General features: G+C 35.9%; 1 protein-coding gene across 1 annotated transcript; it reads right to left on the minus strand.

Annotated features, from left to right (window-relative positions):
- Positions 1 to 10,098: 10,098 nt before the first annotated feature.
- Positions 10,099 to 15,827, minus strand: LOC149226475 (luminal-binding protein-like). Its single transcript, XM_089377504.1, has 8 exons — positions 15,334 to 15,827; positions 13,132 to 13,399; positions 12,632 to 12,846; positions 12,253 to 12,495; positions 11,602 to 12,081; positions 11,189 to 11,343; positions 10,915 to 10,997; positions 10,099 to 10,799 (listed from the first exon to the last, which is right to left on the minus strand). The coding sequence occupies exons 1-8, from the start codon at positions 15,449 to 15,451 to the stop codon at positions 10,304 to 10,306; spliced, it is 2,058 nt and encodes a 685-aa protein (XP_089233630.1). The 5' UTR covers positions 15,452 to 15,827; the 3' UTR covers positions 10,099 to 10,303.
- Between the last annotated feature and the right edge of the window lie 822 nt (positions 15,828 to 16,649).

Raw genomic sequence — 16,649 nt, forward strand, 5'->3', positions numbered from 1 at the left:
TGAAAAACTTCAACACCAAATACAAGATCTACATAAGGGATACATATGATCGAGTACTTATTATGTGAAGCTCCACATAATGCTAAAGAAAAAACTACCACACCCTCGAGAATATCACATTAAAGAATAATGTACCCAATTGACCACATTGTTAACCTTTGAACACACTAAAGGCAACCAAATTCTTTATTAAAATTGACTTCAAATTTAGCTATCATATGATTTATATAAACCATTTGGATGTTAGAAGGCTAAGTTCATACATAAGGATAGATTGTATGAGTGGTTGGTGATGTCATTTGACTAAACCAATGTAACAAAAGCTTCAATGTAGCTTTTTATTGATGATCTAGATTAGTAAATTTGTTATACTTTATCTTAATGGAATTCTTGTTTAATGTAAGAGATAGTATGAATACCTCTAACACATTGCTTTTGTTCTTAATTATTACTGACACAATTGTGCACATGGACATAGATAAGGTACATTAAATTTGTGAATAACATACTCTAACCAACATCAACAACTTCAATTTTTTTCTTAGAGTGACAAGTTTCTACAAAATGATTTTTTTAGGATTCTCCCATATCCCACACCTTCATGAACTCTTATGCAAAAACACCACGAAGCTTTTGTTCAAATGGTGCATGGGGACACATGGGGAATGGTAAGCCATTTAGAGATTGTAGTGAAAACTATGCACCACGTTAGTGATTTTCCTACCTAGAATACACCAACTCTTTGAAATCAAAATAGATAAAATAATAGAATAAATATCTAATTTTAAGGCCACAACCTTGCCAAACATCAAATTGATGTATGAGAGCCCATTGTTAGTGGGACAAGGGACCCCCCTCCATGTAATGTTTTTTAGCTTAGTCTATGGAGGTGTACATACCTCACCCCTCTTTAAATTCAAACTAGTGACCTATATGGAGCTAACACATATGTTTAACCATTAGGTCCACTCAAAATGTCATAGAGTGTGAACTATAAATTATTGTTCTTCAACATGGGCATCAAGTTGTATATCACTCAAACTTTAAATTACATGATCAGGGATTACTTAAATTGTGATTGAGATCTCTATGTGATCATTCACATCAATATAAATGGATAAATATTGATACTAACAACAAACCTTACAACTTTTATGAACATAAATAAAATTGTAGAATGCATGCTAATTAAACTAGATGATTTATTTGCAACAGTTTCATCTAGTGATAAGGCACAAACAATTATTATCTAACTACACAAATTGATCCCCTGAATAGATCACTAATGAGTGCACTTTTGGATGTGTGAGACACCAACAAACAATAAACACCCATTTGGCAACAATAATATGCTTTTTTATGGTGAGTTTGTGTAAATACATTAATATCTCATCCAAGGAAAATTGAAAATTGATTTATTTTCATCTAATGATAAGGCACAAGCATTTATTATCTAATTACACAAATTTATCACCTCAATGGACCACTATTTAGTGCTCTTTTGGTTATGTGAGACATCAACAAACAACAAACACGATTGGCAACAATAATGTATTTTATTGTGAGTTTGTGTAAATATATTTATATCTCATCCAAGGAAAAGTGTGAATTGATTTATTGGCACACATCATATTGTACCACCCTAGAAAATTATGCATATCAATGAGACCCAAGCATGACACTCTTCTAAGGGGCACATTATTCAGTGTGTCATTTCAATGTCCTTAAACCTTATTAGTCTTGTAGAAGTAGTCTTATTAATATCAATTATGTGCAAATGTGGAGAGATACAATGAAGGACGTGTTGTTTATGCCTTTATGAGACCAGCCAATAAGAAATAATAGCTTTACAAATATCTATCCATTTGTGAGTGTCATAAGAATTTGTCTCCATGGATTTTTTTTAACGCTATATATGATATCTCAAAGCCATGTTGTAATCTTTACAATTTTTTTTCAATTCTCAAAGGTGGCATTTGCATGCCACATGAAAACATTGACTCCCTATAGTTCACAAGAGAAACTCTTCTCATACATAAATGGTTCAATTCTAGGTTTCCCATATCCATTGTATTAGATAAAGATCCTAAATTTATGTCCAACAAGTTCTACAAATACCTTTGGAGTATGTTAGATACAAGGCTCAACATGTCTAGCCATTTATCAATAAATATAAATATGTATACCAAAGCTATAACTAGGACACTTGTGCATTTACCGTGTACATACAATCACTGCCACCCCCATAGTTGACATGGAAACATTACAATCATTAGGATTGAAGTCTACTCAATGTAGTGGAATTGAAGTTTGTTTTGGAATTCAACCTACAATGCCCTTTGACATGGATTATCTAGCACTAGTTGTATGCACTTTTATATCATCACAGAAAAAGGTCTCCACTGCAACATGGTCCATTAAGAAAATTCAAATTGTATAAGAATGAGTTGATGTCATCCCCTGAAAAATAATCGATAAACATAAGGAACACCATGACAATGAAAATGCCCTACATAACTATTTAGTTGGGCATAAAACATGTATTCAAATTAAAAAACAAGGGTTCAAGTGTCTACATTATATACTCAAGATACACCAACCGATACATTTAAATTATGGATTATGGATTAGAGTGCAAGAATAGAGCATAGAACAAGATCAACAATGGATTGTAAAAGAATACTTAAAACCCTTGTCAAGGAGCATAAAACTAATCAAACAAAAGATTCAGCACTTAGCAAACGATTAAGGAGAATGGAAGAGATGCAAACCCTATATGTTCTGCTTCTAAGTGACACATTTTTGTTTCAATAGATCAATCTTGCTAGCTAGAAGTCTCAAACGTGTCTCAAACATTCACAATAATATCTTCAATGATAAACCAAGAAAGAGAGAGCTCAAGAATTGACATCAAAACACCAAAAAAAAAATCTTCTATTAATAACATATAAAAATGATCACCAAGAATTCACAACAATTTGGAATGAGAGGTGAGCCTTTATATTTATAACTCCTTCCCATTCCTTATTTTCTAATTATGGGTTAAGAAGCAATATAAAAGCGACTTGTCACCCACAAGGCGACTAAATCCAAATACAAGTAAATGATGCCACATTTGTACAAAACCCTCACAAAAGAGGTGACAACACCCTTAGAAGGGAAGTGGTTAGCGCTAGAGGTTCAATGTTACCCTGAAAATTGCTTGGAGACCTCAAAATAGGGTAACCAAGCATATTTTTGCACGTTTCCTCTAACATCTATCTCTAGGCAACATACATCAGCATGAGGCAATATCTTAGTGCAATTAAAATGGAAGCACATGTTAGTGCGATCAAGGAAGGTGTGAAAATGGGGTTTGAATGTTTAGAAATTGGGTATGTGAAAAAGTAAGATTTATATTAAAATATGAAAGCATGTTTTAGTGCAATCAAAGGAAGGTGAAAATGAGATTTAAAGGCACTGTGTAAAGATAATATTTGAATAAGAAGGAGTGAAAAATGGGTTTTTAATATTTAGAAGTTGAGTATGTGAAAAGTAAGATTTATATTAAAATAAAGAGGATGAATTCTGTCAAGATTGAGACTTTCTTCGAATTTATGAGAGATTCATTAACTGTGTAGCTTGAGTCATGCTAAATCAAGGAGACCAAGCTAGTAGCAAAGGATTGATTAAAAAGTGGGATTGTGTAGCTTGAGTCATGCTAAATCAAATAGACCAAGTTAGTAGCAAAAGGATTGATTAAAAACTAGGATTATTGTTGGGAGCAACAATCAAATCCAATGAGAACTTTTGAGGGATCAAATTCATTAAACCAGCGTAGATCCAATGAACTCTGGATTTACCAAGCGTCAAGAGGGATCAAATTTTTTTCCACTATGAGAGAGGTTTTCACTTCAAGAAAATTGATCCCTATTGACACTTAGATCCGAAGTTAAGATGGATCTGGACTAGTTTATATAAACAAATAAGATTGTTAGTTTTTTGTTTTACCATAAATACATAAACACATTAAAAAAAGATAACAAATTTAAATGTTATTTATTTCAACTTTCACATAGCTTATAATTTACCACTAAACCATTCATCATTTACACTATTGTGCAAATTTACCACTAAACTTTTCATCATTTACACTATTGTGCACTCACCGCATGATTACCTAGCATTATAAACCTAATTTTCCACATGTATATCCTTTATACATGTGTGTGAACATTACAGTGTGTCCATGTAGTCTTCGTAGAACTCTTGCCAATGGTAATCATGTCACTTCACTTGAAGCTTGGATTGTTTAAGGCTCAAAAAAATGATATACTTTATATCTAAAAGTAACATTTCTCTCTTCCCTCTCAATCATGTCACTTCACTTGAGGCTTGGATTGTTTAAGACTCAAATACTTTATATCTAAAAATAACCTCTCTCTTCCATCTTACTCTCCTCTCTCCCTCACTCTCTCTCCTCCCCATCAAGATTCAAATCCCACTTTAGAACATGTTTGCTCTTTCTCCTCCCCATCAAGATTCAAATCCCACTTTGGAACATGTTTGCTCTTAGTAAGTAGGTTGTTAATAAAGTCATAAATAGCTTGCTATATTTGATCGTCGATTGAAGTATAACCCAAATAGTTGCGAGATAAAATTGCTACCCTCTCTATCTAGATGATTCAAGATCTTGATTATCAACTTAATATAACTCAAATGATTGTAAGATAAAGTTGTTACCCTCCCATCAAGATTCAAATCTCACGTTTCAGTGAGTAAATTATTGATTAACTAATCTCACTTTTTTAGTAAGTAAATTGTTCATTAACTACATTGTTAGTCACTATTATAAAAATTTATCAAATTAAAACAAAATACCCACCAATTTCAAAATTTATCAAAAAGAAACAAAACTAGGGCACCCATTTAGCTATACAACGAGGATTGATGACCGTGTTAAAAGAACTACATTTGTTTAAAAACCAGCGAGTGCCCTGTGTTGCAATGGGTCTGTTGCTATTCACCGTCTAGCCAGCGACAGTAGAGGCAACAGATTGTAATTAGAGGCAATAGAGGTAATTATGCGGACAAGGGATACACAATGACATCATTCCAGTGATCAACTATCTTCAACATGGTTGGAAGTGCGATGCAAGATGGATTGATGGGAAAACATAATACAAGGGTTTTTCTGGGCGAAGCACTATACACAGTGATTATATGTCAGTGGAAATTTTCAGGGCATTTATGAGCAGCGCAGCGTGATGAGAAGTGTGGTTAGTAGTATGAGCAGAGCAGTGTGAGCAGTGTGAGCAGAGCAGTGAACAATGCGCAGCGTGAGAGCAGTGAGTTTTTATGCAGCAGAAGTATCGAGCAACGAGCAAGCACTAGGAAATGCTTTCAAATATGACAAAGGAACCAGAAATTTCAGAACATTTGGAGACAAATGATTTAAGACAAGCGAAAATTGCCTCATCCGCCAAAGCTGAGAAGTGGGTTTGGGTCAATGCCAAACAATATCAAGGCATTTTAAAATGAAGAATAGCCCGTCTAAAATGGGAGCAAACAAAAAAGAAACGATCTAAAAAGAAAAGTAATCAAGCCCTTTGCAAAAAGCACTCATACAAGTCTCCTCCACAAGCACATGGCAACAAGAAGTCCAAAGGAAAAGTCATTGATGATTCTGTCTTGTATAGTCCCACATCCACACCTATCACCTGGTCATCTGATCTTTATGTGAAAGAATTGTTAAATGCAAAACAAAGGTTGGAGGTTTTAGACGCTAAAGGGCAAGAAAGAGATCATAAAATTCATATAATAACAGCTGAGAACAAGGCATTAGTAGAAAGCAATAAAATTTGAAAAGAACAAGTGGCATTGCTATAGGAAGCTCTCCTGATAGGGAAGACAAAATGGCAACGCATGAAGGCGGATGTGCAAAACATAAAGAACTCTGCAGTGAAAAGTACAGGAGTGGTGAATGTGAAATCATCCCATGTAAAGAACGCAAGAGAAGAAATGAAAGGAGATTCCACCAAAGTTTCCAAAACTTGGGCTCAAGTTATTAGCAATTTTGCTAATAAGGAAGGAGAAACAAATATTCAAGTTGACAACATGCAAAATAGTGAAGACAAGGAAAGACAAAATAGGGCAGCAAACATAATTATTAAAAAGATGAAAGACTATGGGAAAAATGAATGTACTCTTGACCTTGCAAGAGACTTCTTGAAAGACAAGTTTCTATGGCAAGGTCAAATATGTCTAGCATGGAAGGTGGGTAGTTAATGAAGAGAGAGCCAGGTCCATAAAATTCATTATGCATAGCTTGCATGATAAATATATTATTCTAAGCAAGAAACATCTCTTGAGGGGTTCTCGTTTTTTCATAGAAGAAGATTTAACTGTAAAACAACACGAGGAAAGAAAGGACGAAATTTTAAAGGTTAGAGCAGCAAGAGATGAAGGAAAGAGAGCATGTATTTATAAAGGTAAAGCTGTGATAACGCAATTTGGACCTCATTCCATAACAAAGCAGCAAGATGGTAATAAAGAGAAGGCATCAAACTCTTCAACAGGAAATCAAAAAGCAAGGTCGGTATGGGAAAACAAGGACAAAGACTCAAATGTGAGTCTTTCATATCAAAATAAATAGCAATCAAGTCATACCCAGGTTTCCTTAAGATTAGTTTGTTGGAATTGCAAAAGTTATCCATGGAAACGAGGACTTGGGTTAGGGACTATTGTGGAAAATAGAGACATAATTTGCCTCATAAAAACACATGAGCATGAAGGGTGCAAGACACCTTTGTTTGAAGGATACTGGAAGATGACAGTATGGAACAAGGCAGCAAGAAATGACAAAGGGCACTGGGGTATCATGGTTTTAGTAAGGGAGAAAGAAGGTCGTCTCATTCAATTAAAATAAGAAGACTCAAATAAGCAATTCATTTGGTTTAAAATATCAAAAAATGGAAACCACATCAAAATTGCAACATGCCATTTTTCGCCACATGTTTCAAAAATCTACAAAAGTAGAGGGCTTGACCACAAAGATCCATTTGCAGCTTTAAAAGCGGATATTGCAACATATTAGCAGCTAGGTGAAGTCCTTATAGTGGGTGATTTCAATGCTAGGACTACAAGTGAGCAAGCTAGCATTCTTTGTTGTAAAGATGATTGTGACCCTATTTGGCTTACAGAAGAAAGTAATCATCAGTGGGAAAGAATTTCAAAGAACAAGGGCTGCAATCTCTCTGATGAACAATTGCTTACTCTATGTGGGGCCTTTGATTTAGTCATTTATAATGGCTTGACTAGATGGGCAAAGTCCAGTAATCTCACTTGCAATACTTACAATGGAGCAAGTGCGGTAGATTAATTAATTTTCTCACATGGTTTGTGTGAGAAAATGGAAGAAGTTTTGGTTGGAGATCAGCGATGAGATTTGAAATAAATCACAAACCAATTTATTTTTGTTTCGCTTGGATTGGAAAGAAACAATTAGAATCAAAAATTCAGCATGTCCAACAAAATCTCCCACAGGACAGAATTCTTTTGACCCCAAAAAATTGTAATACCTTCAAAATGATGCTAGAGAGGCTTTTTGAGAAAGAGAAAATTACAATTCACAACTTTCATAGTAATGAATTAACACATTTAATTCAATGCGCACTTGCAAGGTGCAAAAGAACAAAAATTAATAAGTCTGAAACAAATTGCTTTCCGATTAATGCTTGGTTTGACGAGAAATGCAAAAGGCAACGAAAATGTGGAAAGATTCAAACAAGGATAACATAAAGCTCAAATCTTACTAAGAGTTATTAAGCAAGAAAAAAATTGATTTCATGGTTTCAAGGAGGGAAGAACTAATCTTCATTGGGAAAAATAATCCCAAAATATTTTGGAAGGAGCTCCAACCGAGAAAAATACAAATTGGAAATAATATTACAACTTCTAAATAGTTTGACTATGCAAAACAACCCTATGAGCAAGTTCCCAAGGTTGACCCTCCCCTTTGTCAACACTGATACTGAACTCTTCATGGTACAAGAGGTAGAGATGGGTATCAAGAAGTTGGGTGTTGGAAAAACAAAAAACTTGGCTGAACTCCAAGCAGAATATCTAAAGTGAGGCTCAAAGATTCTTACACTTCACGTTACAAAATCTTCAACAACATCATACAACAAAAGCTCCCCGCAGATTGGACAACTAGTCTGGCAATACCTATTTTCAAGAGCGGTGACGTCAATAATCCCTCCAATTATAGCACCATCATGATAAACCCTTTGTTTGCAAAGCTATTTGGAAGCATGCTAGAAAACAAAATTAACAAGTGGGTAGAAAAAAGTGATAAACATGCTAAAGGGCAAGCAATTTTTAGACCTAAACATTCCACAGTTGATCATTGCACAACTTTAAGGCACATCATTGAAAAAGTTTGGGAGAAAAAAAAAGTTTTTTGTTGCTTTGTTGATTTCGGAAAAGCGTTTGACTCAATTCCTAGGGATAAACTTTAGCAGAGAATGGGGGAATTTGGGGTTCCTAAGCATTTGAGAGCAGTGGTGCATAGGCTATATGAAGAGGTGAAAGTCAAAATTAGAACTTCAAGACGCATTTCTAAAAGTTTTAAAAGTGATATCGGGGTCAAGCAAAGTTTATATATCGACAAGCTTGATGAGCGTTTAAATTCGCAAAGGGTTGATGGTATCTATTTGTGCAAGTTTGTTATAAGGCTTCTTTTGTATGCAAATGACCTTACTCTAATCGCTAAATCAACTCTTGGTTTGCAAATTACAAGTACCCTGGAATTGACTTCAACAAAAATATAATCTGGAATGGTTGTAGAAAGAAGAGAACTTTGGGGAGTTGGAAAGCATTTTATGCTTTTCAAAATAGGTGTGGAGAGACAAAGTTATGGAACTTGAAGACCACACTTTTTTGGGCTTCTAGTGATTCCGGTGATTCTCTATGGTTGTGCACTGTGGGCTAGCGATACCTCCGACATGCAGTGGAGACAAATTGAGAAAATTCAGAAGCATTTGATTACAAACAAATTTAAGATTAAAAGTGCAGTTCCTTATGATATCTTGTTAAGAGAAATAGGGACTGCTCCTATTGAAGCAATTGCTATGGTGCGAGTCATAAAGTATTTAAAAAAAAATTGAGCAGATGGAAGAGGGTAGATGGCCTAAAGTTGTCTTTAATGATAGATTGTGCAAGAGCGAAAAAACTTGGATGCTGAAAAATAACAAATGGTTTAGTAAATGGGGTATTTGCTTCAACGCGTGTCCCATAAACAGTGAAGAGAGAAAAGCTTTTGTTATGGAAAAATTCCACAAACGTACTTAGGATAAAGAGCTAGGAAAAAATAAAAATTATTATATTGAAGTGTTTAATCCCACTCATAATCATCAACAAAAAGCATACCGAGATGTGAATATCTCTTGTAGAGCCAAAGTTCTTATTGCTCAGTTATGGACTAATTCTCATCAACTCCGTTGTGAAACAAGGCGTTGGAAAAGGCAAAGAAAGCTCTTATGTTTCTTTCAAAAAGAAACAAAATACCCACAAAATTTCCGCTAAAATATAAGTATCTCCCCCAATGAAAAAAAAATGCTCCTTCATTAAAGTAATGATAAAAAGCTATACATTAAAGTAATGATAAAAAGCTATAGATGTATTAAGATTTTCTCAAACATGCACAGAAGAGACATAGTAGAATTTTCTTAGAAGAGACATGAGACAAAACATAAGCATTATATCAATAAAGTTTAGAGACAAACATAAGATCAATATCACTAGTAATGGATGTGGGCAACCCAAAATTGATCTAAATGTGTGCAAATTAATATTAATTTATTTTTCTGGTTCATGCCCCCAAAAATAATGTTTTATGCTACGTTATCATTCGGGGAAGGTACAGGTAACACTATCACTAAAATTGCTCAATTGTACATCTCTTAATAGTTCTTGTGGCAAATACTTCCTAGGGCTAGAGATAAAATAACGATAGGGATCAATGGAAGAGAAACAGAAAAACACAAACTTCATTCACGACTAAATGACAACTTTCTTTAAAAAAAAGGCACATTAACAAGGGCCTCTACATGCCAAGAATAAATTGAAAAATCTCTGAAATAACATTCTGAATGACAGAAAAAACAAACAGATCGTCATTTGACTTTCATTTGAATATTTTGTTCCTTGCCAATCATCGTCAAAAATGCTGTTCTCATAACCCTATTGAGCTCAAAGTCCTCTTTTGTAAAATTTGTTCATCGTGAACTGTACAGACTAAAACTGAGTGGAAAACTGAACTTGTTTAGAGCTCCTCGTGTGAGTCATCTTCTTCTTCTTCATCACCTCCAGAAGGCCCTCCAGTTTTCTCGTATACTTTCTTAACGACGGGGTTACATACAGCTTCGACCTCTTTCAACTTCTCCTCGAAGTCGTCCTTCTCAGCCGACTGGTTTTCATCAAGCCAATCCAGTGCTTCTTTAAGTGTCTCTTCAATCTTTTCCTTGTCATCAGAATCAATTTTATCTGCCAATTTGTCCTTCTCATTGATGGTGCTTTTCATGTTGTAGACGTATGTTTCAAGATTGTTCCTTGCATCAATTCTTTCCTTGACTTTCTTATCCTCCTCTGCAAACTCCTCTGCCTCCTTGACCATCCTGTCTATTTCTTCCTGGCTCAACCGGCCTTTGTCATTTGTGATGGTGATCTTCTCTGATTTCTTGGTGCCCTTGTCCTCTGCTCTTACATTAAGGATACCGTTGGCATCAACCTCAAAGGTAACCTCAATCTGTGGCACACCACTGCAAGCGTAATACCATGTCAATAATTTGGGGCATTGATGATGTAACAGCAGAGGACTAGAGAATGATCGGATAGTTAACAAACTAGCGTTACAGAAGGTATTTGGAAGCTTACCGAGGAGCTGGAGGGATTCCAGACAGATCAAATTTGCCTAATTCTCGGCAGTCCTTTGTTAGACTCCGCTCCCCTTCATAAACCTGCACTTACTCATGACATTCAGCTAAAATAATCAGAATTCATTTCAATTATGAGAAAAAACTCTATTCCATTGAACCAAAAACGATTGGTCCAAAACTAGAAATTTGTAAGACAACTTTGAAGAAATATTTCATAACTGAGACAGGAGGAGGAAGAAAGCATTTAATGTTCACAGATTATAATGCTTTACCTTGATTGAAACAGTGGTTTGTTGATCTTGATAAGTTGTGAACACTTGTGACTTCTTTGTTGGTATGACAGTGTTCCTTGGAATTAGTTTGGTCATTACTCCGCCAACAGTTTCGATACCTAGACTGAGAGGAGCAACATCCAATAGAAGAATATCTGAAAAAACAGAAATTCGATCTCTCAGAATCTCGCATACATAGAATAGCAAAAAGCCAGAATGACAGTATTTGTAAGTAAATCTCACACCAAAATATAATACTCAGGTTACCCGGTTTATAGGACTAACTTATAAAAATCCAGAAACCAGTTCTAGATCCTGAGTTAAAAATTGAAACTACAAACCAAAATACTTTCAAGGCCTACAAAAGGACAAGAAGACTTCGAAATATCCAGCAATGACTCGGTATGGCATACCTTTTGTTTCGTCACCTCCCTCACCACTCAGAATACCACCCTGAACCGCAGCCCCGTAAGCCACGGCTTCATCTGGATTAACACCTTTGTTGGGCTCCTTGCCATCAAAGAAGTCCTTCAGTAATTGCTGGACCTTTGGTATGCGAGTACTTCCTCCAACAAGCACAATTTCATTGATCTCATTCTTTTGCAAGTTGGCATCATCTAGAGCCTTCTTTACTGGCCCCATGGTTTTCTTGAAGAGGTCCATATTGAGTTCCTCGAATCTTGCTCTTGTTAATGGTTCTGAAAAATCAACGCCATCAAAAAGTGATTCAATTTCAACACGAACTTGGTGCTGGCTGCTCAGAGCTCTTTTCGCCCTCTCACACTCTCTCCTAAGTTTGCCAAGAGCTCTGTTGTCCTTGCTAATATCTTTGTTGTGTTTTTTCTTGACCAATTTTATGAAGTAATCCATAATTCGTTGATCGAAGTCCTCTCCTGTTTGAGTAAAACAAATCAGTAACCTCATACTATCCAGAGCAGATGAGCATCAAACTTTCAGACATTGACACAATACAGAGAAAATTCTGCTAGCCTAAATTAGAGAAAATTCTGCTAGCCTAAATTTGAGGCAAAACTGCTGGAGCCAAAAATTAGCGACAAACTAACCTCCTAAATGAGTGTCCCCGCTGGTTGACAGCACTTCAAAGACACCATTATCAATGGTGAGAATACTAACATCAAAAGTCCCACCTCCAAGGTCATAAACAAGAATATTTTTTTCTCCTCCCTTTTTATCCAATCCATATGCAATTGCTGCAGCTGTTGGTTCATTTATTATACGAGCAACATTTAGCCCAGCGATTACACCAGCATCCTTGGTTGCCTGTCTTTGGGCATCATTGAAATATGCTGCAAACCAAAAAAGTTGAAGATCTGTCAGACTCTTGTTGATATATGTGACTCAAGTTCACTGATACTTCAAACATTTCTATTGCACATCGAAAACAAAATTTTCAATTCAGGATCTTCCAGTGCCGCAATTTACCTGGAACAGTAACTACTGCATCCTTGATTTTCTTCCCAAGGTAGGCCTCCGCTGTCTCCTTCATTTTCAACAAAATCATTGCACTGATTTCCTCGGGACTGAAAACTTTGATTTCACCATCCCTAATCTTCACCTGGATATAAGGTTTCCCATCTTTGTTTACAATTTTATAGGGCAGAAGTTTGACGTCTCTTTGGACCTCCTTATCATCATACCTGAGAGCAAATACATCACATTAATAAATTAAAAATGTAATGCTGCACTATCCGGCCGTCATTTATAACGTACGAAAAAATAGAAAGATTGAAAGAATGTCACCTAATTGCTAAAACAAAAAGAAAAGCAAGAGAGAATGTACACTCAGAGTCCTCAAGTGGGAAAGAGTAACAAAAGAAAGGAAAAATGATGACCTACTGATATTCCTATCTGCAGTATCTGCAATTTCCTAAGAGGAGATATGTCATGAAAAATAACAGAATGAATGGGATAGACGCACTTACTTCCTACCAATCAATCGTTTCACATCAAAAACTGTCCTGTCAGGGTTCATAGCCGCCTGATTTTTGGCGGCCTCTCCAATGAGTCTTTCAGTATCAGTAAAGGCAACCCAAGAAGGTGTAATCCTATTTCCTTGGTCATTTGCTATGATTTCAACATGACCATTTTTATAAACACCCACACATGAGTATGTAGTTCCAAGATCAATACCAATCACAGTTCCTAACTTTACCGCTTCTTCTGCAGCAATAACAGAGCTGGCAAGAAAACCTGAGACAAAACGCAAATCATCATTGTGAGTTGACTGAGTTGACTATCGATGCTAAGCACAAATCAAGATTTGAACTTAGTATATAGAATATAAAGCCAAAACCATCACTGCAAGATTTTGGAACTATAGTATATAGAATGTAGATTTTATGGTTAAAGCTGCAACCCTGTTTCACTGTTCTGTATGACTTGACTCAACCAGGTTATAATTTATTTTTGTACTTGTAGATCAATTCAAACATTGGAAAGCTAAAAAGCAGCTAAATCTTTTTTATTTTTTTCAAATGATCAAAAGGACAAATTAAGCTATCGATCCCTCAAAATTAAGGGATTTAGAAATAGCTTAAATCAAAATGCATCTCCAGAAAGCTTGATTTCCCAACCAAAATCCTGGTCCCTGAATCTAGAACTAATCTAGATTCATCGAAATTCATCTTAAACGTGTATCTATAAAATGCACACCATGTGAAAAGTTCATCAGTTCAAATGGCTCATGTGTGTTCACCCATGAAAAAAATGTTTTACAGGAAATTAGTTTAGTTTCTGGAAATAGAGAAGGCAAAGGGCTTTTACAGATGAATATTAACATTTGAACATACAGAAAATCAAGCAGTAAAAACCAACATCTGAGACCACGGATTTTAAAATAAGGACAAAGTACCATGGAGTATGACTTTACATTTACGAAGAGTTATTCAATCAATTAGGAGGAATCAACGGTGAATGTCAAGACATAATGCAGGCCATCATATACGATTTCTTCGTCAAAATAATGGAATTAATCGACGAAGGAAGGAAGACAGAAAAAGAGAACATGAAAAACTAACGCAAAATATCCGAAACAGTGTATTCTGGAGGAGCGGGCTGTATGGAATGATCAAAGATATGGGAAAGAAACATGGGAAGGCTGAGAATGAAGGAGAGTCGGGAGGAAGTGCAAAAGTTCCTTCACTCTTGCAGTAGACGAGTGTAGAAGCTAGAAACTTCTTAAGAGCTTTGAAAAAATTGAAACCTTCTCCGCACAGATCCAGGCATGGATTCCTAGAGAGAGAGAGAGAGAGAGAGAGAAAGCTTAACTCAAGGCAGCTAACAAACTGTGAGGTTGACATAAGTTAGACATGGCAAAAGCCAGTTCATAGAACAATGAAATTTGGCTTCAGCAGTTAAAAGGCTTCATAGAATTCGATGAAGCAACAATTAAAAAAGGACCTATATGAGATCTGGAGAAAAGCAAAGGCTTCATAGAATTCGATGAAGCAACAATTAAAAAAGGACCTATATGAGATCTGGAGAAAAGCAAGAAGTAGCAGTCATAGATCGAAGATAGATATACAAGCAACCGCAACAACCAACAGTCAAGCAATCAGTTTAACTAATCACTGCTAGATAGTCAATCAACTGTTTTGAGTTAGATCGTTAAGTCCGGAGTTCTTATATAACGCTTTTGAGCGTATTACAGGCAGGTTACGCATATTTCTCAGATTAATTTGAAGGAAAGGTTCCACAGCAAAATGCTACAGCTGCAGTTTAATATTTACACAGCAAAACGTTCCAGGAAATCGCGCAAGATAATAATAACAAAGCCAACTTCGTTTTCCAGAGAGCAGCAAGGCCGATCCATGCATCTTTAGAAACCCTTAGCATCCAAATACGATATCTTATCCAGATTATTAAAATAGCGTACTTCAAAATAAGAACGAACTAGCATTATAAACCCTAGAGTGATTATTATACAACGGAGGATGCCTCTCCGCAATAATGGACACTTACTCTTATCTTTTAAAGATTTTTTCAATTTCATGTTGTAAATCCTTTTTTTAAAGATCTTTACAATTTCATGCTGTAAATCCTGGAATCCTGATGCATTAAAGCCTAAAATAACGACATTATTATTTAAAGTCTGAAATTGTTATTTTGCAGGGAGAATAATTTACCCGCTGTAATAAACGCCGCAAGGAACATAAAGCCGTTATAATCTTTTCGAGTATTGTTGAACACCGTGCATTTCTGCTTCCGTCCCATGACTGGAACCTTTCGGAAGCCCTCACGCATCAAATTACAAGAAGAAGCAACCTCAATACCTCGTGGACGAAAGCAAACAGACGCTTCTTGGTGTATTATCACAATGCAAAAAACTCGAAACCGAGAAGAAAAACTTCTCTGGACCCGATCTTCGTCCAGGTACGCCAATAAGTCAATATATTCTCTTGTTTTAGCCGCGAAAATGGCCGCAAACGAAGCGATGTCGTTGCAAAGCGAAAGGATATGTATCGTACGAGAGAAAATAGTCCAGACTATCGATCCGCTCAGAAAACCCTCAACATTGCAATTGCATCATACGACCTCAGCAACATCGCGCTCACCTCCAAACCGTGAATGAACTGTCACAGAGCAATACATTTATGGTGCCCTTCCACAATCTTATTGCTCTACTGGGAAACCTCTTCCAGAATCATCTACTTCCCGTAAATTCATGATGCGTCACATAACCGATCGCCTTCCGACACGTGGTGGGAACAGCCTCTCATGTTTCGCCACGTTTCCTGCTTGTGGAGTCCATTCCTAGAAAATTTTGACGTGTTCGAACCAATTGCTCCTTGACATCTGGAAGAGGTAATTAACTATTTAGACTCTATAGTCGTCCTCCCTGTGCCACGTAGGAAAAGCGGTGGCAGATTTTAAATAGGTTTTATAATTTATTTTCTTTGCTGTAAGATATAATGCAGTTGAAGGGCGTAATTGAGTTAGATTTGGCCACGTTTCCTTCTCATTCACTCTTATTAGAATTTTGACGTGTTCGAACCAATTGCACCTTGACACGTGTGATGAGATGTTAGCTAATAAAAGTAAATAGTAATCCTCCGTGGCGATATGTGCCGCTAAGGAAAAGGGGAAAGGAAAAATAGACCTTTTTAATTAAAATTAAATAGTTATCACATAGGAAAACCGGAAAAATAAATTGAATGGATTTTTTTAATTAAAACTAAATTGGACGTGTGCCACTTAGAGAATGAATGAATGATTTTAATGATATTCAGGTCGTTGAACAACCTAACTGACTAAAAGAATACCAATTTTAACTCATCTTTATATTGTATATAGAAGTTTTTCGGATTAATCACATAGTTAGGATTTGGTCGACGTTTCGAACCAACTAATGTGGTCTATCCTAAGGATCACTTCTATCTACATTATGGATCACAAAAGTCTTCGATCTAACATCATCTTTATATTCTTTTTGATGTCAGAT

The sequence above is a fragment of the Pinus tabuliformis genome, chromosome J, assembly GCF_031772625.1.
Source record: "Pinus tabuliformis cultivar Carrire ecotype Pingquan chromosome J, CPIR1, whole genome shotgun sequence".
Classification (NCBI taxonomy): Eukaryota; Viridiplantae; Streptophyta; class Pinopsida; order Pinales; family Pinaceae; genus Pinus; species Pinus tabuliformis.